Source organism: Muntiacus reevesi, chromosome 3 (assembly GCF_963930625.1).
Source record: "Muntiacus reevesi chromosome 3, mMunRee1.1, whole genome shotgun sequence".
Classification (NCBI taxonomy): Eukaryota; Metazoa; Chordata; class Mammalia; order Artiodactyla; family Cervidae; genus Muntiacus; species Muntiacus reevesi.
Window position 1 is genome coordinate 184,540,393 of NC_089251.1, and position 21,249 is coordinate 184,561,641.

The 21,249-nt window shown below is 40.7% G+C and overlaps 1 protein-coding gene across 3 annotated transcripts in view; it reads right to left on the reverse strand.

Moving 5' to 3' along the window:
- Nucleotides 1-21,249, reverse strand: part of PDE7B (phosphodiesterase 7B) — a 339,677-nt gene that overhangs the window by 7,761 nt on the left and 310,667 nt on the right. For all 3 annotated transcript variants that reach the window (XM_065931301.1, XM_065931302.1, XM_065931303.1), the window contains 4 exons: nucleotides 11,368-11,459; nucleotides 8,460-8,604; nucleotides 6,274-6,370; nucleotides 769-849 (listed from right to left, as the gene is read on the reverse strand). In XM_065931301.1, the coding sequence (XP_065787373.1) occupies nucleotides 769-849; nucleotides 6,274-6,370; nucleotides 8,460-8,604; nucleotides 11,368-11,459 (415 nt within the window). The remainder of the gene's footprint in view (nucleotides 1-768; nucleotides 850-6,273; nucleotides 6,371-8,459; nucleotides 8,605-11,367; nucleotides 11,460-21,249) is intronic.

The following is a 21,249-nucleotide window of genomic DNA, read 5'->3' on the forward strand; positions in this document are numbered from 1 at the left end:
GTTGTTTTAAGGCAGTTCTGTCTGAACTGTGTTAAGGCAGTTCAGAAAAACTTAAACTGGTACATGTCAGGACCATTGTTTATAAGTAAAAGAGTTCAAGTTCTGAGTTTGGTTTTAACTGGAGGAAAGTGCAAGGAAAAGAAAGACTTGCTTTAAATGTAGATGGAATTGATAGAGTGTTTAAAGAAGTGAAAGAAACAAATAGTTATTTTAAAGGAATTAGAGTTACTGTTTAACACTTTATTGAAATTGACAGTTGAGAGTGTGGCCCTAAGAGAACAAGACTGAAAATACATTGTGAAGTGAAGAAGCATGGGACCCCATGTCACATGTTTATGGGCCTGAGTCTGGGGACCCAGCCTTTGAAATTATGCATTGAGGATGAAGGACAGTGACCGAAATGGAAGAATCCGAAACTATAGATTTTCCACGTTTCAAGTCCTAAAGAGAGAGTGAGCTAATCTGACCTCCAGCAGCCAATAATTGTTTCTTGTTACTTTCCTTCATTTGGTTTTGATTCAATTCTAAACAACAAAGTTAATACAAGTTGTTTATTAAGGGTCTATAACAAAGACTTTACCGTATTTTTCATCTCAATTGATAATTATTTAGTAGATAGGTCATGACTAGAGTGTTTATTTGGATTCAGTCATTCAAAGGGGCATTGATTAGTTCGGATCTTTCAAAAGCTGTGTGTAGATCTTCTTTGTGACTCTTGGCCGAGGTGCCTAAATTATTCATTTAAAATTACAGTTGAGTTCAACTCACCAATTTGTATACTAGGGATTGAATCTTTCTGTTGATTGCAAAGAGGACTGATTTCCAGTTCAAATTTCTGTTCAAGATCACCTAAGAAAGAAGAAGAAACACATTGGTATTGTAGAACTTGACATTTTTAATGGTCTAGTTGGAAGGAGTTACCTGGGAATTACTGTGTCTTGCCTTGTTGCTAGGAATGCTCTGACTGACTCTGCCCTGCTCTGGTCATTTCTGTGAAAATTTAAAATATCAGCGTATCAATGATCATTTACAATAGGCTCGTTGTTAATAGGTATGCTCTGGGATTAGAATAAACTTTTGAACAAAACTTTATATAAACAGGAAAATGAATGGCCAATTTCCTAATATGAGATGGAAGTTCTGGTTTGAAGTTACAGATTAAGAAAACAGGTTTTATGTTTTTCCCTCCTTTCACTCTGCCTGACTCTTATCTGGTTTCACCTGAACAACCAGGAATAATAAGTAGGCAGGAAACAAGGAAGAGGAACTATTAATAGGAAGATCTCATATGAGAGTATCTCTAGAGCTACAAAATTAATCAAAATAAGGGTCTGATTCTTCCATTCTTACTTCTTAGAATTTTACTCAGTATAACTAAAAATTAAATAAAGTATAAAGGTCAGGATGATCTTTTTTTAAAAAAAAAACTTTATATTTTTTACTGGGATATAGCCGATTAGCAATGTTGTAATAGTTTCAGATGAACAGTGAAGGGGCTCAGTCAGACATATACAAGTAAGGATGATCTTTCTTTATAATGCCTCTGTCAGCTAGAAGACCAAAGGAGAAATACATCATGCAAAGCTTTATCAAAATACTTTATTGATTCTTCCTGAAGGTGAAAAATTGTGGGTAATTTTCTCATTGGGAAAAACAATCTGGTTAATCAGTAGAGAAGCTGGTTCTCAGAACCACTCGCTGAATTCACAGCTGTGAATGCACTCCTCTAAACTAGAGGAGAAAAACACACATATTTATGCCATGTTTACTGTGTGTCAGGCACAGTTCTAAGCACTTTACCTATTTAATTAATTTAATCCTCATAACAAGCTCAATATAGCCCCCATTTTATAAGATATGGAAACTGAGATGAAGCCTAGAGAAGTTTGTTGACTTAAGTCCTTCTGGCAATGAGGAGGGGAGCCCAAATTTTAATGCTGGAAGTCTGGCTTCAGAAGGTCTGCACTTAACCACGGAGCTACGATCTTTTGAGATGCCACATTTCTGTCATTTTCTCTAAGTCTCTAGGGCCATGGTGATTCTCAAAACCGATGTGAGGAAATCACTTTGGCTTAACCTGAGGGGTTTAGGGAAGCCAGGTGACAACGGCCTTGAGAGGACAGGTATGACACCATTTAATATCAAAATGAATTCTCCTCAAGTTGATTTCACTCCTTACCTCCTAACTCCATTAATAGGGATGTTTCAGTCAAGCATGACATTGGAGGGAAGTTTCTCTTCCTTCCACCCTCTGTATTGAGGCAGCAAATCTCGTTTATTTCTCTGTTGAAATATCTCTTTTCCCTGGTTTCATTCTAGTCTGGCTTCTTTCTTTTTTCAAATTGAAGAATAGTTGATTTACAATATTAAATTAGTTACAGGTGTACAACATAGTGATTCAATAATTTTGTAGATTATATCCCATTTAAAGTTATTATAAAATATTGACTATTTCCTATGTTGTACATTACATCATTGTATCTTATTTACTTTATACTTAGTAGTTTTAACCTCTTAATCCCCTACTACTGTCTTGCCCCTTCCTCTTCCCTCTCCCAGCTGGTAGCCTCTAGTTCTCTATATCTGTGAATCTGTTTCTGTTTTTTTTTTTTTTTTAATATTCATTCATTCATTCATTTTATTTTTTAGATTTTATATATAAGTAAAAACATACAGTATTTCTCTCTCCCTGTTTGACTTATTTCACTAAGCATGGCACCCTCCAGGTTTATCCATGTTTTCACAAATGCAAAAATTTTATTCTTTTTTATGACTGAGTGGTATTCCACTGTGGACTTCCCTGGTGGTTCAGAGGTAAAGAATCCGCCTGCCAAGGCAGGAGATGTGGGTTTGATCCCTGGGTCAGGAAGATCCTCTGGAGAAGGAAATGGCAACCCACCCCAGTATTCTTGCCTGGGAAATTCCTGGCAGGCTACAGCCCATTGTGTTACCTAAAGAGTCAGACATGACTTAGGGACTAAACAACAACAATAACTAAAGTATTCCATTATATATACATACATATATACACACACACACACACATATGGGCTTCCCTAGTAGCTCAGTGGTAAAGAATCTGCCTGCAATGCAGGAGACTTGGGTTCAATATCTGGGTCAGGAAGATCCCCTGGAGGAGGGCATATCAACCCACTCCAGTACTCTTGCCTGGAGAATCCTGGAGCCTGGTGGGCTACAGTCCATGGGGTTGGAAAGAGTTGGACACGACCGAAGCGACGGAACACGCACACACACATACGTATGCATGTCTCACATCTTCATCTGGTTTCTTAAAAACTCATCCTTATTTTCTGTTTCTTAGCTAGTTTCTTCAGTATTTCTTCTGCTTCAACTGCATATGTTGCCCTAATTGCACTTTCTAAGACGACTCCCATTGTCATAGTCTCTACTTCAGCCTGGTATACAGGGGCCTCAACAGATCCTCTTATTCTTACCTCCTCTGGAACCAAACTGGTCTATGAGGCACGGGGATGGTCCCTTCTCCACGCCTCTTCCCATTTCCACTGCTCTCTATCCAGATCAGTGGGACGTCCTGCAATGATGCTTATATTCTCTCCGCTGCCCACTGTAGTAGTCCCTTGAAATAAGACTAATAAAACTGAGGAACTAAATTTTACATTTAATCAGATTAATTTAAATTTAATGGCCACATGTGCCTTGTGTCTATCCTATTGGACAGTGCGTTCACTACACATCCTTTAATACCCAGCTCAGATTCTACCATCCTTAGCACTAGATCTTCTCCTGTGACCTCCACCATGAGAGGATTTTCTTCCAGTTGGATCATTTATTCTTTCAACTATTTCAATGGATTTATAAAGCACTATATATTTCAGATACTTTGTTAATGTAGAAAATGCAGTGAGGAAAATTGCAGTTTCTCTCCTCCAGGAACTTTACTAATTAGTATTCTGAGCTTGTGAGACATTAACTTTAATTCTTTGTCTCCTTCATGACACCCCCAATGGGGCTTTGCACATAGGAAAATCACAGTTTTGCTGAGGATTAGACAAGGCTGGAAGCAGATGTTCAATGGAAACTTCTGGGAATCTTGGTTGACTGAGAAGATACCAATATGTTGTTACCATAGGACAGAAATTCTACTTTTTTTGAGTCATTAAGAGGAAGAGGATGAATGATGTTTGAGTTCTAACATCTGTTCTGAGGATCTAACACTGTCTTCCTAATTCATGGAATCTCATCTTTCTTTCTCTCTCTGTCCTCATCCTTGATTTTTGGGCTTTTCCTTTGATCAACATCACGAATCATCAAAGATACTTTGGCAGGAATTGTTAGCAGTCTGTGGAAGCCCAAATCCTAAATGGAAAGCTGGAAGAAGATGAATCAAAATGATACAAATAGTGCTTTATAGAATTTCTCAAAAAAATAATTCAGTATGGAGGACAAGCAGTTTGGATAACCAGAGAGTCTAGTCTTCTCTTAAATAAGCTGAACTTCTGCTAGAAGTTAATTAAAAACGCTGTTAATTAAAAAGGACCCGACACACCCTGTACTTTCCTTTCTCTGCCAGGAGACATGATATGGAGCAAAGTATATGAAAGCTCACCCTTAGTGATCAGCGTCACAAATGTTCTAGGTGGTTCTGTCTTATAATGCTACTTGTTGTTTAGTCAATAAGTTGTGTCCAACTCTTGGCAACCCCATGGACTGTAGCCTGCCAGGCTCCTGTGTCCTTGGAATTTTCCAGGCAAGAATACTGGCGTGGGTTGCCATTTCCTTCTCCAGGGAATCTTCCTGACCCAGGGTTGGAACCTACGTCCCCTGCGCTGGTAGGCTGGTTCTTTACTACTGAGCCACCAGGGAACCGCTATAATGCTGCACATGTGTATTATTATGAGGCCACATTTTTGCATCTTACAGATTACCTTTATTGGTTGATCCCATTTTCTCCACTTAGCTAGCAACTTCGATTCGCCAGCTCTCTATGCCTTGCCCAAGAGACATGATCCCTGCCCCAAGCAGCTCATAATCCTCAGAGTGTAAGATAAGTAAATGAAAGGGTTCAACTCCAATCAGTGTCAACAAGAACACATGGTCAAGTCAAAACCCAGAGGGACAGGGTGGCATCTTTTCTCTGTTCCATTGTTTGATTTCCAAGGATGAAGATCCTAGCCCTTCTCTCACTGGGCTGTTTCAACATTTTCTATATTTTACAGTAAAGTATTTATCTTATCTAACCTAACCTCCCTTCTCTAAGTTCATCATATTTCCTTTTGTTTTTCTGTCCGTGGTGATCTTGTAACATGGGCAACTAGAAGTGACCTTTTGATTACTAACCACTCACACTCACTTGAAGTGAAATTGTACAGAATGGACGCTACATGGGTGCTTTTACCCAAGGGAAAGAGATGGGGAGCAGAGCCTTCCGGCCCCATGTGAACCCACTCTGCTCTGTTTTGTCTTCTGTCTTTGGGACCATCTCAATGTCATTGACTCATCTTTCTACGGAGGCGTCTCCAAAAGGCTCATTGTTGCTACTTGACCTCCTCACAGAGCTGGTATGTGGGACACTTCAGGCTTTATTTGTTCTCAGCCTCTCAGACCTGAGCCTGTCACTAACATCAGGGCACTGTTGTGCCTGAAAAAACATCCTGAGCACTGAAACCAGGCCTGAAGAAACAAGCAGTATTTAAAGGCCAAGAACCCACCCAGTGTCCAGATTCTGCTGCTAATTCATTGCCTTACTTCTGAATGAGGTTAACCTCTTAAAAATTATACCCTAGCTTGGGGCCATTTGTCTTTTCACAATATATATTGAGAGGATGAACTCTGACTAAATATGCTGTATTTCTTTATTCACTTTCAGAAAGCGAGGGAAAGAAATACAAAAAAAGTCCAAGTCCTTCTGTCAGAGTGGAAAACATTGACCCCAAATGGCATTTAGCTTTTAAGCCATGCTCAGCTCATTAACATGAAGGTCAGAGTAAAAGTCAAACTGTCCTGCGCCTCTTATATCCACAGAGAAAAACCATGAAAATTATCTATATCCCTCTATTGCTCATGTTACTGTACCTCGTTACTACCTGTTTCCATAGTAAGTTAACTTATTTATTTTTAAATTATTTCCAAAAAAGGGCCAGATGGTATGCCAAAGGTTTAAAGAGAAAAGTGGGGTAATTAGAGTTGATGAAGTAACAAATGTCACGATAGACGATCCATTTCCTGTTTTATTAGGATAAACGCCCAGAAGGAGAGGGGGTGATGAACACTCAGCAATTGGATCCCTACTAACCTTGCCTGTAGAATTCTTCGCAGACCCTTTCACTCCATTGCTTGCTCATCTCCCAGATTCTACAAGGATTGCAAATGTCAGCACACTTCAAGGCAATCTGAGAAATGACAGGGCAGGGAGAGATGGTCAAAGGATGATCCTTGAGCAGCAAATGTACCCCAAGCCCAAGGGCGGTCACACCTGCCCTCCGACCTCACGGTACCAAGCCCATATTTACAGAGGCCTCCCTGACGTGCCTCTTCAGGAAACAGCACTTATTCACCACCGCACAAAACCTTCATTCAGAACTCCCACTTTATAGCAGTGGGAAGGAGAGAAGAGTCACCGTCCAAGGACATGGGGCTTCCTGGAGGAGAGCTGGAGTGGACAGGCCAAGGAAAGCCGTGGCCTGGCTCCTTCTGTTGCTCCACCTCTTGTGGGCAGGGAGGCCGCAGTGCCCCCAACCAGGCTCGGGTTAGATCACTGGGACCTCACCTCACAGTGACCACACTGGCCGACTCCATACATCACTTAAACTGTGTGTGTTTGCATTACATTTACATGGCCGTATCTGTGTGTGTCAGCAAGCTCAGAGCTAAGGAGCTCCTTGCCAGCCAGGGAGCTAAGCTGTATCAAGCCCAGGAGTGTTTGCTTGGCAGAGATGAGTCTGGGCCTTCTTGGCTTGCCTCACATAGTTCTGCATCTGGGATGCCAGCTTTTGTCAGGGATGCTGACCCTAGGAGGGGTCCCTTGAATTTCCAAAGAAGCAGGTTCTCCCTCTTAACAAACAACTGCCGAGAAACCACCGCCTAGATGTGCTTCTGGTGGTGTGCCCTCCGTCAGCAAGGTCTGCTGGTTTTGACCTAGTTCTTTGGGATCATAGAACTGCTAGCAGTGTTGGGGTCTGGGAGAGCCTGGGTCATATTAAGCTGCAAACTTGGTTGGTTCTTTATTTCAGGTGAATGGGGGCACCAGTACTTGTTAGAGGAGGTCAGTGGCAGAAGCCCCCTCCAGTTTCTGCCCTTTAGGGATTAATATGTGTTAGCAAGCTTTCCTTTTATTTGTTTATTTTATTTTTTATTTTTTTATTTTCTTTTAGCAAGCTTTCCTTTTAGAATGCAAGTGTCCGGGCCAAATCTCTCAGCTACTCAAAGATTTGAGTCTCTAAAATCAGATGTTGGTGCCAAATCTTTCAGCTACTCAAAGATTTGAGTCTCTAAAATCAGATTAGACTTCTAACCCAGGGGTTAGAAGTCTAATTTGGGAAGAAAGGAGGGAGATTCAGCTTTACAGATGGGAGGAGGGCATTTCCTGAAAAGGATAGAGCAGTTGGATAACTTCAGAAGGCAGTCTGAAGGTATGGAAGGGAAAAGACTGTATAGTTTAGTCTCCCACGTGCCATTTCCCTGGTTTAACCATTTCCCTGGTTAAAGCTGGTCTATCTAGATGCATCCAGGATCCACTCAGTCAGTCTTTTGTGCCAAAAGGAAAGAAGGAAGATGAGAGAAAATGGAAGATCAAGCTAAAGGCTCTGGTTTGGATACCAGGTCAGACTTCTGCTTCCAAGATCCACTTCTTCCCTGCACTTCACAAATGGCTTCTTGCCATGGAAGGAAGCAGAAAGTGTTGCACTTGATATGATTCAGTTCATTCAATTAAACAAAATCATTTATTTATTGGTACTTGATAATGGTAAGACTAGGTAAATATCTTTGAGCTTCAGATGAATATATTGAGTTTAGGTTGTAAAAAGAAGTCAAGCAAGATTTAATTAAATAGGCTTGAGGTGAAGGAAAGATACTCATTTCTCAACTTTTGTTAGTACTATAGTTAACATAATACACTTTTGTACTAAAGGAATAGTTTTCGACATTGCAAAAGTATGATAGTGATCAACTTTACATCAAGCCACAAAATGTGGTAAATCTTTACTGCGTGCAACTACCCAGGGGGACTACTTTGCAGTGGAGCAGATACCAAACAAGGAAAAATGAGATATTATCAACTTACTGACTTGAAACCCAGATTTTACTTGCTTGGAAACCACTTAAAAATTTCATGTGTCTCAAGGTTTTTAGTAAACTAGGTCACTGCTCTAGCTTATACCATGGGGGTTACTCCTTCTCAGATGTGCTAAAATGATTGATTGTATCCTTAGTGTTTTACAGCAAGGATAATGATGTCTTTTTGTTGTTGTTGTTGTTTACCTGAAGCATAAAGTGCCTGTCGTGTACATCCTCCAGTCTTAGGTCTTTATTGTGGAGGTGAGCTTTCAATCTGGTCAAAAATTCATTCTGTCTGTTGATGTCTGTTGCCAAGATCAAGGAGCCCAGCTGCTGTTCAATATCCTGTCTGCATCCACAAGAATGAAAGAGAAAACACACACACAAAGCAAATCCCTTTGAGCAGAGTGATTGTTTCTGTCATCATCAGGTGGCTTGTTTGCTTATTTCTGCCTCTGATACTGCTGATTACACAGAGTCCTGGTCCCTTGCAGCCCAAGCGTGATTCTCTCACCCACCATCACTCTGTCCTTGGATGGGAGGTATGCCAAGGACTGAACAGGGTGACTGAAGCCTTGGGTGAACAAAGTTGAGCAGTTTATACATTCCCACAGTTCCTATGAGTGGCAAGATCGGAAGCCAACAAGAAATGTATGCTTGAAGGAGGTCACAAAGACTCACAGAATCACAGGCATTTGGATTGTGCATTTTATAGGGCTCACACCAACTCAAACCTTAAGACTTGCATGGGGAGAGAAAGGGTATAATAATAGTAATGAAGCCAATAATAGTGACTGATTCTATGGAATGGAGAGATCCATCAAGGGAGCAAAATGGATAGGCTGGAAAGAGATACTGGAACTTACAAAAGAGTCACAGTAGATTAAGATACCATTAAAAAGCAGTGTTCAAGCAATATATTGGTCAATAAATGGTATACAGACAATGGGATGTTTTGGAAAAGTAAACCAAATTAGGGCTTTCCTCATATATGGAAAGTAATCAATGGGAGGAAAATCCATATCTATTTTTAAAAATTCACCTTTAAAAGTGAAGTATGTTTAGATAGAGTCCCCAGAGCATACACAAACAGTTTAAGGGATAAATTATAAAATAAACATCTTAAAATCACTGCCTAGGTCAAGATCGTTGCCTGCCAGTACCCCAGAAAGTCCTCATCATGTCTCTAGTCCAACCTCACTTCCTCTCAATCCCTGAAGCAACTACTATCTTGACTTTTGTTTTAATAATTTCCTTGTTATTGATAATAATTTTACCACCTGTGCATGCATGCCTAAATACTATGGTTTAACTTTAACTGCTTGTGCACTTCAAGTTATGTGGTAAGTATCAGTTTGTGACTTGCTTTTTTAGCTTACTATATTTTTGAAGGTCAGTTGAGTTGATGTGTGAGCTGTTGTTCATCCATTTTCGTGATTAGATTGTATCCCAATGTAGGACTGTACTTCAATATATGTATCTATTCTACTTTTGATGATCACTTGAGTAGTTTCTAGTTTTTGACTACTATGAAAAAAATGACACAATAAATACCATTACATACCTCAAATTTTACATCTGCAAAGTTTCTCTAGGGACTGTGTCCAGGAATAAAATGATTGGATCACAGAGTATGTTCAATTTCTTAGATATTGCTGATTATTTTCAAAACCATTGTATAAATTTACACTCCAAGCAGTAATAGATGAACTTCTCATTGCTTTACAGTCTTACCCTTTACACTTGTTTTTGGCCAATTTGCCAATATCATGTAACTCATTGTAATTTTAATATGAATTGCCTTGATTACTAGTGAGGTTGGACATATATTCATATGTTTATTGGCCATGTCTATTTCTTTTTTTATGAAATTTCTATTTTAGTCTTTACCTACTAGGGCTTTACCGGGACAAATCTGGTTTGACAAAAGAACAAATCACTTTGTTCTTTCTTGTCTCCTTCTCTTTCCTTCCCTTCTCCCCTCTTTGACTTCCTTGTCCTTCACCTCCTCCTTTCTCCTCCAAACTTGATTTGTTACTCTAGATTTTAATTCTTTTTGCACTTAATTCTTTTGATCTTTGCAATGTGTTGTTTTCATAAAAGGCATGAGTTTTTATTCCCTGCATGAGGATTGATTTTATTTGGTTCCAGTGGGTAAAGTGTTATCAGAATTGAAATTCCTTCCATGAATTTCACATTCTTCTGGGTGCTAGGAAGCGGCATAAGATAGGAGCAGAAGGCCAGGGGTAAACCAGTGCACCCAGAGCATCCTGCTGCTCAACCAAGAGATACCACGGGGCCCTTGACCTTGGTGGCCCTCTGGAAGATGGTACAGGGATCCATTTACTTGTTCCCTCCTACCTACCTTGGGTTCTGTGTATTTGAATGAAACAGATAGGAATTGATGGTGGTCTTGGAAGACAGTGCAGAGGCTAAATTAAGGCCAATATGGTGCAGCAGCTAAAACTGAGGCCAGAAATGAGGCCATGGTCTTGCATTTAGTAGGTCTCGGCCTAAATATTCAGCCTAACAAACAGTGGACCAGGAAACTAGTATTTCCACTTCTGTTTAAAATGCAAGAAACATAGGTAAATTCCTGGTGGAAAAAAAATGGCTGGAGCCCATTCAGTCACTTAACAAAAGATGTTTTAGAACAGAATTTCTGACTTCTCCTTTTACTAAGATTGGCAATGACAAAACACCCTTTATTGAACAAGGCTTCAGTCTCACTTGGGAACTCCTGTGTTCCTTCTTGATAAATATTTATTATTTGGATCTACACAGGAGGACAATTTTGCTAACATAAAAGACAGGAGTTTGGCAAAGCACAGCATTGAGGCCGAAGAGTGTGAAAGCTGAGAACTGTTTATTATCTCCTTTCCTGACATTAGGTCCTACACTCTCCAGGCCCTTTCAGAGCTGACAGAGGGACTCTGGTTTCTGGGTTGCTATAACTGACACCACATCTCCTCCGATAGGCGACTAAGGGAGTGTGGGCCGGAAGCACTGCTGGCTGGCTCTCTGCCATTCACCCCGGGGGTCTCAAGCCCGAGAGCACACGGCTTATCTCTAACGTGTGGACATTAGTATGTTTCATCTCTAGGTCACTTACGTCATTTCCTTTGGCAAGTGAGCCAGAAGCCTTGATTCTCGAAGCATGCCGATCGTAGATCGCCAGTGGTGATTCTCCAGCACAGACATATTCTAGAAAGAAAGAAAATTAAAACTATAAACAGGGGAGAAGCCAGATACCGATCTCTCTTGCTGAACACAGCTCTGTGGAGGCCGATGTTTTCCCTCCGGCCAGTTCATACCTGAGGACACAGAGGCAGAGCAGAAATGAAACACAAAATAAAACAACTGCAGGTCTATTCTGCAGGCTATAATAATCATGGGGGAGTGGCGAGACCCTGCTGCCCCTCCAGTGGAGGGCTGAATGACGGTCTGTTTCTAGCAGCCACAGTCCTGCCTCTGCCCCTGTTTTTGAAAACTCCTTCAGGTTACACTCACTGTAGAAGAAAGAAAGGCAGTAAAAATAGGTAGTGATGGATACCCTAGGGTTATGTGCATAATCCAAAATCACACTACTCAACCAGACAGAGGCTGGTCTCACAGCCACTGCTATGATCTGTGCCCTGCCCATTATCAAAACTGGGAAGAACCTGTTGGGCAGCTGGTAACATATGCAAACTCCTGAATCCCAGTCAATACAGTTTTGTTTCAGTAGATCTGTGGTGATTAATTATTGTGGTTACTAAAGTCTAAGAACCACTGTCAATAATCTTTGTGACCAGTATAATGGCACTTAGCCCATTAAGTCTGGGTTTGAATCTACAGTTGTTTTCTTCTTCAACTGTCTTGATATTTCTTCCTTTGTGAGAACTTCTATTACGTTCAGTCTCTCTGTTGACCTTAAATATGCTGCTTGTCTGAACATTTGCTAACCATTTAAATAATGACTATTTATAACAACCTGTTGGGTTCTATTCTAAATTAGCAAACATGTATGGCCTTACCACTGATTTCATCCAGAGAATAAAACTCTGCTAGTCTACAGGAAATCTTTTTCCTTTATTTTCTTACATGTTTATTTATTCATCATTTCTTGGCCTTTTCACTAAGATTAAGAGTCTATTCATTCTCCAGTTTCTTTCAAGTTTACATTTCTAAACTTACAAAAATATACAGAAGATAACATTTATTAAAAGTGAAGTTAAGTTGCCAAAGTACAGAAACAACCTAAATGTTCATCAATAGATAAATGGATTAAGAAGATGTGATATAATGGAATATTACTCAGACATAAAAAAGAAGGAAGTTGTACCATTTGCAACAAGATGGGTGGATTTGGAAGGCATTATCCTAAGTGAAGGACTCCTGTGGTGGCTCAGAAGTAAAAAATTTGCCTGCAATGCAGGAGACCTGAGGTTTGATCCCTGGGTCGAGAAGAGCCCCTGGAAAAGGAATGGCAACCCAGTATTCTTGCCTGGACAGAGAAGTCTGATGGGCTACAGTCCGTGGGGTCACAAGAGCTGGACACGATTTAGCAACTAAACCACTGCCACTATCACCATCCTAACTCAAATGAGACAAAGACAGATACTGTAAAATATCACTTATATGTAGAATCTAAAAAAAATAACAACAAACTAATGAATAAAAAAAGAAACAGACTCATAGGGTAACCTAGTGGTTACCATCAACAGATGGTCAATACCAAAATCAGACTGATTATATTCTTTTCAGCCAAAGATGGAGAAGTTCTATACAGTCAGCAAAAACAAGACCAGGGGCTGACTGTGGCTCAGATCATTAACTCCTTATTGCCAAATTCAGACTTAAATTGAAGAAAGTATGGAAAACCACTGGAACATTCAGGTATGACCTAAATCAAATCCCTTATGACTATATAGTAGAAGTGAGAAATAGATTTAAGGGACTAGATCTGATAGACAGAGTGCCTGATGAACTACAGATAGAGGTTCGTGACATTGTACAGGAGACAGGGATCAAGACCATCCCAAAGGAAAAGAAATGCAAAAAAGCAAAATGGCTGTCTGAGGAGGCCTTACAAATAGCTGTGAAAAGAAGAGAAGTAAAAAGCAAAGAAGAAAAGGAAAGATACATCCATTTGAATGCAGAATTCCAAAGAATAGCAAGGAGATATAAGAAAGACTTCCTCAGTTATCAGTGCAAAGAAATAGAAAAACAATAGAATGGGAAAGACTACAGATCTCTTCAAGAAAATTAGAGATACCAAGGGAACATTTCATGCAAAGATGGGCTCAATAAAGGACAGAAAAGGTATGGACCTAACAGAAGCAGAAGATATTAAGAAGAGGTAGCAAGAATACACAGAAGAACTGTACAAAAAAGATCTTCATGAGCCAGATAATCATAATGGTGTGATCACTCACATTCACCTAGAGCCAGACATCCTGGAATGTGAAGTCAAGTGGGCCTTAGAAAGCATCACTACAAACAAAGCTAGTGGAAGTGATGGAATTCCAGTTGAGCTATTTCAAATCCTGAAAGATGATGCTGTGAAAGTGCTGCACTCAATATGCCAGCAAATTTTGAAAACTCAGCAGTGGCCACAGGATTGGGAAAGGTCCGTTTTCATCCCCAAACCAAAGAAAGGCAATGCCAAAGAATGTTCAAACTACCACACAATTGCACTCATCTCACATGCTAGTAAAGTAATGCTCAATATTCTCCAAGTCAGACTTCAGCAATACAGGAACCGTGAGCTTCCAGATGTTCAAGCTGGTTTTAGGAAAGGCAGAGGAACCAGAGATCAAATTGCCAACATCCACTGGATCATCGAAAAAGCAAGAAAGTTCCAGAAAAACATCTATTTCTGCTTTATTGACTATGCCAAAGCCTTTGACTGTGTGGATCACAATAAACTGTGGGAAATTCTGAAAGAGATGGGAATACCAGACCACCTGACCTGCCTCTTGAGAAACCTGTATGCAGGTCAGGAAGCAACAGTTAGAACTGGACATGGAACAACAGATTGGTTCCAAATAGGAAAAGGAGTACGTCAAGGCTATATATTGTCATCCTGCTTATTTAACTTATGTGCAGAGTACATCATGAGAAATGCTGGGCTAGAGGAAGCACAAGCTGGAATCAAGATTGCTGGGAGAAATATCAATAACCTCAGATATGCAGACGACACCACCCTTATGGCAGAAAGTGAAGAAGAACTAAAGAGCCTCTTGATGAAAGTGAAAGAGGAAAGTGAAAAAGTTGGCTTCAAGCTCAACATTCAGAAAACTAAGATCATGGCATCTGGTCCCATCACTTCATGACAAAAAGATGGGGAAATAGTGGAAACAGTGGCAGATTTTATTTTTCTGGGCTTCAAAATCACTGCAGATGGTGACTGCAGCAATAAAATTAAAAGACACTTGTCCCTTGGAAGGAAAGTTGTGAACAACCTAGACAGCATATTAAAAAGCAGAGACATTACTTTGTCAACAAAGGTCCATCTAGTCAAGGCTATGGTTTTTCCAGTAGTCATGTATGGATATGAGAGTTGGATGACAAAGAAAACTGAGCGCCGAAGAATTGATGCTTCTGAACTGTGGTGCTGGAGAAGACTCTTGAGAGTCCCTTGGACCGCAAGGAGATCCAACCAGTCCATCCTAAAGAAAATTAGTCCTGAACATTCATTAGAAGGACTAATGTTGAAGCTGAAACTCCAATACTTTGGCCACCTGATGCGAAAAACTGACTCATTGGAAAAGACCCTGATGCTGGGAAGGATTGAAGGTGGAAGGAGAACAGGTGGACAGAAGATGAGATGACTGGATGGCATCACTGGCTCGATGGACATGAGTTTGGGTAAACTCTGGGAGTTGGTGATGGCCTGGGGTGCTGCAGTCCATGGGGTTGCAAAGAGTTGGACATGACTGAGCGACTGAACTGAACTGAACTACCATTGAGAAGAGGAAAGGGGAGGGGGCAACATAGGGGAAAGGGATTAAGAGGTACAAACTATTATGTATAAAATAAGCTACAAAGATAGCTTGTACAACACAGGGAATAGAGCCAATATTTTATAATAACTATAAATGGAATATAACCTTAAATTATGAATCAGTATGTTGTACACCTGTGACATACAATATTGTTCATCAATTATACTTCATTTAAAAAAAAAAGTGGAGGGACTAAAGGGACTTCCCTGTTGGTCCAGTGGTTAAGGCTTTGCCTTCCAATGTGGGGGGTGCAGAGTCCATCTCTGGTTGGGGAGCTAAGGCCCCATGTGCCTTGCGACCAAAAAACCAAAACATAAAATAGAAGCATAATTGTAACAGGTTCAACAAAGACTTTAAAAATGAACCACATCAAAAAAAAAAAAAAAATCTAAAAAAGTGGGGGGCAATTGTGTGACTCTACTTACATGAGATACGAGTCATCAAATGCATGGGGACAGAAAGAATGGCAGTTGCCAGAGGGCCTGAGGGACTAGGGAGTTATTATTTAGTGGGAGCAGAGTTTCAGTTTTGCAACATGAAAAGAATTCTAGAGAGTGATTGTGGTGATGATTGCACAATGTAATTGTCTTCATACTACTGAACTTAATACTGAAAGTGAAGTCACTCAGTTGTGTCCGACTCTTTGCAGTCCCATGGACTGCAGCCTGCAAGGCTCCTCTTTCCATGGGATTTTTTGGGCAAGAACACGGGAGTGGGTTGCCATTTCCTTCTCCAGGGGATCTTCCCAACCCAGGTATCAAACCCAGGTCTCCCGCATTGCAGGCAGACTCTTTACCTTCTGAGCTACCAGGGAAGCCCTGAATTTAATACTGCTGTGCACTAAAAAATGGTCAAGATGGTAAATTTTATATTATGTGTATTTTGCCACAATTAAAAAAAAATGAGGGAAGAGGAGCAAGGAAAATAGTAGTGGAGAGTAAAGGAGGCTGGTCAGAGGCTGAAAAGCATTTCATCATTTCATACCCCCACCCTTGTTGCCACCCTTCTTGAACATCCATGCAATGTTCAACTTTTTTAGCAAATGAGAAAAAAGAATCTCTCATGAGTGACACAATCCAGGGTCCATTAGGCAAAAACAAATTCAAGAAAACTGCAACCATTCTTGATTCTAAATCCAGATCATGATTTCTCCCCAGGACTTTGCAGACTGAATTGATGATGTGGAGTCTTATTCTGACCCTCTGTATAGGCGACTCTGTTGCTCTTCATTTCTCTCCTTGCCAGGGAGTCATTATTCCTTACTCACCACTTGACCAGCTCTGAACCTGTGATGAGATTTTGTTACTTTTATCAACTGGTCTATTATCTCCTTCTGGGCATGAGCCAGACACAACAAAAGCCAATGTTTATGAGAAATATCATGCTAGACTAATTTGTTTTGATTGTAAAGATTTATGCGAGCAGAGAGCGATAGGTTAGTGTGATGTAACAGATGTCCTATCCCTGATGTGACATTTAATTCATCACTTGTGAGCTTTCCCTTCAAGACTAATTCATGTAGATGTGACCTGAGTGCCCTCACGTGAGTTTTTCAAGAGGCCCGGAAAACTGTAACAAGACCTAATGATAAATGACGCCATATCCCTGTTGAGTGGAACAAAAGCATCTGGGGAATTGCCTTAGGCATTGTTATTTATGCCAGCCTGACTTAACATCTTCATTAATAATCTTCCTAAAGACAGAATAAAAGGATGCTTGGGAGATCTTTTGGTGAAACCATATTTGGAGATGAGCACCAGAAAATGGGAGGAAATGCAGGGGGCTTGGGAGCTGGCACAGAATAAAAGAAAATAGTGCACACATTACAAACACCATCTTTCAGGGAGCTGTCATCATAAATAAAAGTATGTTCTGGTCAGAACTGTGTTGGAGGTGAGGGTGCTCCAGTGGATTTCAGAGAAGAAGACAAGAAGGGGTGTATAGAGAGGGGGGATTAGCATTTCTGAACCACACCAACTGTGTGCCTGGCACTTTACATTCTCTCACTGAATTCTCACCTAACTGTCTACCGTTTAATCATTAACCCACATATAATAAGACCCCAGGTTTCTCTGAGAGGTTACACAATCAGTCAGTAGCTTAGAAAGACCTTAAACCCAGGAGTGCCAGGCATCAAGACCAAACTTTGCATACCCCCACTTGCTGCCTCGCCAGAGTTACCTCTGCCTGGCCACATCCAAGTATTCAGACGCTTGACATTTATAACCTGAGGAGTGCCTGCTATTATACTTAATTTCCCCCTCAATCATCTACAGTTGCTGTTTTCAAAGAGTATGGCTGGGGGCTTGCCCTGGCAGCCCAGCGGCTGAGACTCTGTGCTTCCAGTGGTTAGGGAATTGAGATTCCCACATGCTGCGTGGCATGGTCCTCTCCTGGAAAATGTTCAAAAGATCTATGGGTGATTGTTTTACTTAGATGTTAGTTTCTAAATCCACACTGGAATTCTTGCAACATACCCCCAAATTGGTGTCATATCAAAAAATCCTATAGTTTGAATATAAGTTGAGATTTAGGTAGTCCTGGGGGAGAATTCATCATTCAGCCACTCTCAGCCCTCCCATCTGAACAGTCTCTGAGTCCTGTTGATTCTTCCATCATGGCGTCACTTATACCCATCCCTTCCTTTCACCAAAGTGACCCTATTTTAGTGCTTTATTTTCCTTAATTCTCCTTTCTTCTATCCATCCTCCCCACAACTTCCACAATGTGAGTTACTTGACAAAAGTTTCTACCATCTCCCTAATCACTGGTTGAACTATAGACTAATAGTTTTTGAGCAGCTACTCATATGCCAGGTGCTATGGTGGGCACTGGGGGTCCAAGAATGAATAAGACAATACTGCTGCCTTCAAAGAGCCCAGCTAACTTCTCTCCTGCTCACTCTAGCAGGAGAGAGCTAGCACAGTATGACTGTGCCTTCTCCAATGCCCTGCTCCAAACCCTACAATGGTTCCCTACTGGACAAGTTAGGCTTAACTCCTTAGTTCAGCATTCAATGCTTTCTAAAAATTGTCCCAACTATCATTTTGTTCCTGTATGTTTGAGATAATCGAATACCATTGCCTCTTCTTTCCTACAGAGGTCTTATCGTTCAAATAAATTCTACCATAGTAATAAAACTATAACTTATTATTGAGAAAATTATCAAATTATTAATATATGAAAATGTCCTTTCCTTTTGCCACTTTTATGCCTTTCAAGGTGGTTTATTTTCCTCAAATTCCTTTTCCTCTGTGTTTGCTGATCAAACTAAAACCTGTCTTCCAAAGTTCAACTCAAATACTCGATCCACAAAGCCTCCTGGAGTCATCCAGCTAGAGAGGAACCTGGCTCTCCTCTGAGTCTTATAGTTCTTTCTCTCAGCATTCCTCACGTCCAGAGGCCAGCTAGACTAGGTCCCACTGATGTGTGTGACGGCTGTGTATGGACTTCTTGTTCTTACTGGATTACAAACTACATGTCGGCAGGAAGCCTGTCTCGTTCATGCCGTATCCACTCAACTCTATGCCCTGCACCAAGAAAGTACTTTCTATTAATTTGCTAAATAAATAACTGAACAAATTACTTGATTTCATTGCACAAGTATACTGAACACTCATTATGTTCCTAGCACTGTAATATGTGATTAGAATATACCAGTGAAGAGAAGAGGCAAAGAGCTAGAGGTGGCAGGGGTAGGGAGAGATAGATAATAAACAGTAAACATAATAAATGTTTGGGGGAAAGTATGGCATCCAGAAGATAGTAAATGTAAGGAAAGAGGGAAAAGTAGAGCAGAGTAGTGGGAATTTGAGTCTTGGGGGTGGGGTGGGGAAGGGAAAGTGGTGAGAGATGATATTAGAGCAAAGACTTGAAGGCAGGAGACAGCTAGCCATGCTGATGAGGAAACTTTCTGGAGAAAACAATTAAAGGAAAGGCCCCAAAGAGGGAGCCCACAGCTGTGAGGTCCTTGTGCAGTGAGGGAGGGGACACGTCAGGCCTAGGAGTTGGAGACACAACGAGAGACCACATCGCATGCGGCCTTTGGGCCATTGCAAGGTTCTGATTTTCACTCTGAGAGAAACATGGATCCAGTGCAGGAGTTTGGGAGGAATGAAATTATATGGCTTACTTTAAATAAGATCACTTTGGTTGCTATGTTGAAAATAGACTCTGGTAGGGGATAAGAATAGAAAGAGGTGTGTGTGGTAGGGAGAGAGGGTTATCCAGGCAAAAGTTGGTAGAGGCTTGCACAAGGAAGGTGGGAGTGGGGAGAGTGGTTGATTTCTGTACCTGCGAGGAGGACTCAGTGTTTCTGGCCTGAACAACTGGAAGGATGGTGTTGCCATCACCTGAGATGGGGAAGCTGCAAGGGGAGCAGGTTAAGAGGAGTCTCACGGTTGTCCAGAATAAAGACAACAATTTCCAACTGCTTTACAATTAGGTGGGATCATTTGGCTAAATTCTGACCCATTAAATGTAAACAGAAATACTGTGTGGGATATTCAAGAAAGTTGTTTTAAAGGGAACAGTTTCCACTGGGAGAAGCTTCTTTTGCTTTATCCCTTTCTTTTTTCTCACTGTTTGGAATGTGGCAGGAATGGCTAGAGCTCCAGCAGCTATCTTGGGCAATGAGGACAAATGTCACACCCTAGTGATAGAAGACCGAAGACTAAAAGGATCTTGGGTCCCTCATTCTTAATTTTGTGATGCCACCGTGATTGCCCTGGACTGTCAACCTCCAAGCCTCTTTTATGAAGGATAGAAATAAATATCTACCCTTGTTTAAGACGTCACTAACATACCTTGTTATTTAAAATTACTTTATTATCACCCACATCATCCCCAAAGAGTTGATAAAAAGGTTTCCTCAATATCTTGATCTAGAATAATGCTGGATATTTGCATAAGAATTTTAATAAAGGATTTTATAATTCTAAAAAAGAGTGAGCAAAATGACCTTAGTAAAGTCAGAAATGAATGTGTGTATGCATATGCCCACATACACAGACACACACCAAAACACACACACAGACTTCTTATTTCTGAGGTGAATTGCTGCCATCTGCTAGGAAAGACTTCCCTGGTTCTCCAAACAGAACTGACAGGTCCCTCTTCTAGCTCCTCATTCCCAACCCAAGCTTCTATTGGAATATCCAAAACACCTTATAACAACTTTGTTCATGGGCCTTGCTCCTGTGTGTGGATGTGTGAAGTTGCTTTATCATGCCCAAGTCTTTGCAACACTGTGGACTGTAGCACGCAAGGCTCCTCTGTCCATGGGATTCTCCAGGCAAGAATACTGGAGTGGGTTGCCATGCCCTCCTCCAGGGGATCTTCCCCACCCAGGGATTGAATCTGCTGCTCCTGTGGCTCCTGTATTGCAGGCGGATCCTTTACCGCTGAACCACTGGGGAAGCCCAGTCTTGCTCCTACATATGAGTAATTTTCACATGTTCTTGTTCGTTTACACTTAAAATTTGAGTTTTGAAAAATATACTATCCCTATATTTTTTTAAATTGATATTTAAAATCACAAATTTCTATGGTAACAAAATATGCAATGTCCTGTCTATTTGTGGATATTGATATTTTAATATGAAACCATTATATCATTCTTTTATGTATTAAATGTATCACTCAGTCATGTCCAACTCTTTGTGACCTCATGGACTGTAGCCTGCCAGACTCCTCTGTCCATGGGATTTCCCAGGCGAGAATAATGGAATGGGTTGCCATTTCCTTCTCTAGGGGATCTTCCTGACCCAGGGATCAAACCAGGGTCTCCCGCATTGCAGGCATATTCTTTACCATCTGAGCCACCAGGGAAGTCCCAAATGTATGCAAGGGAATCTAAATACCAATGGCATTTAGTGCCCATTTATCACCTATTTAAGAAAACACATGAATAATTTATTATTTAAGTCAAAAATATGAAATTAATTCTTTTCCCTCTAGAACTTATTATCCTATTTCCCCATAGAATTTTATTTTAATGCAATATA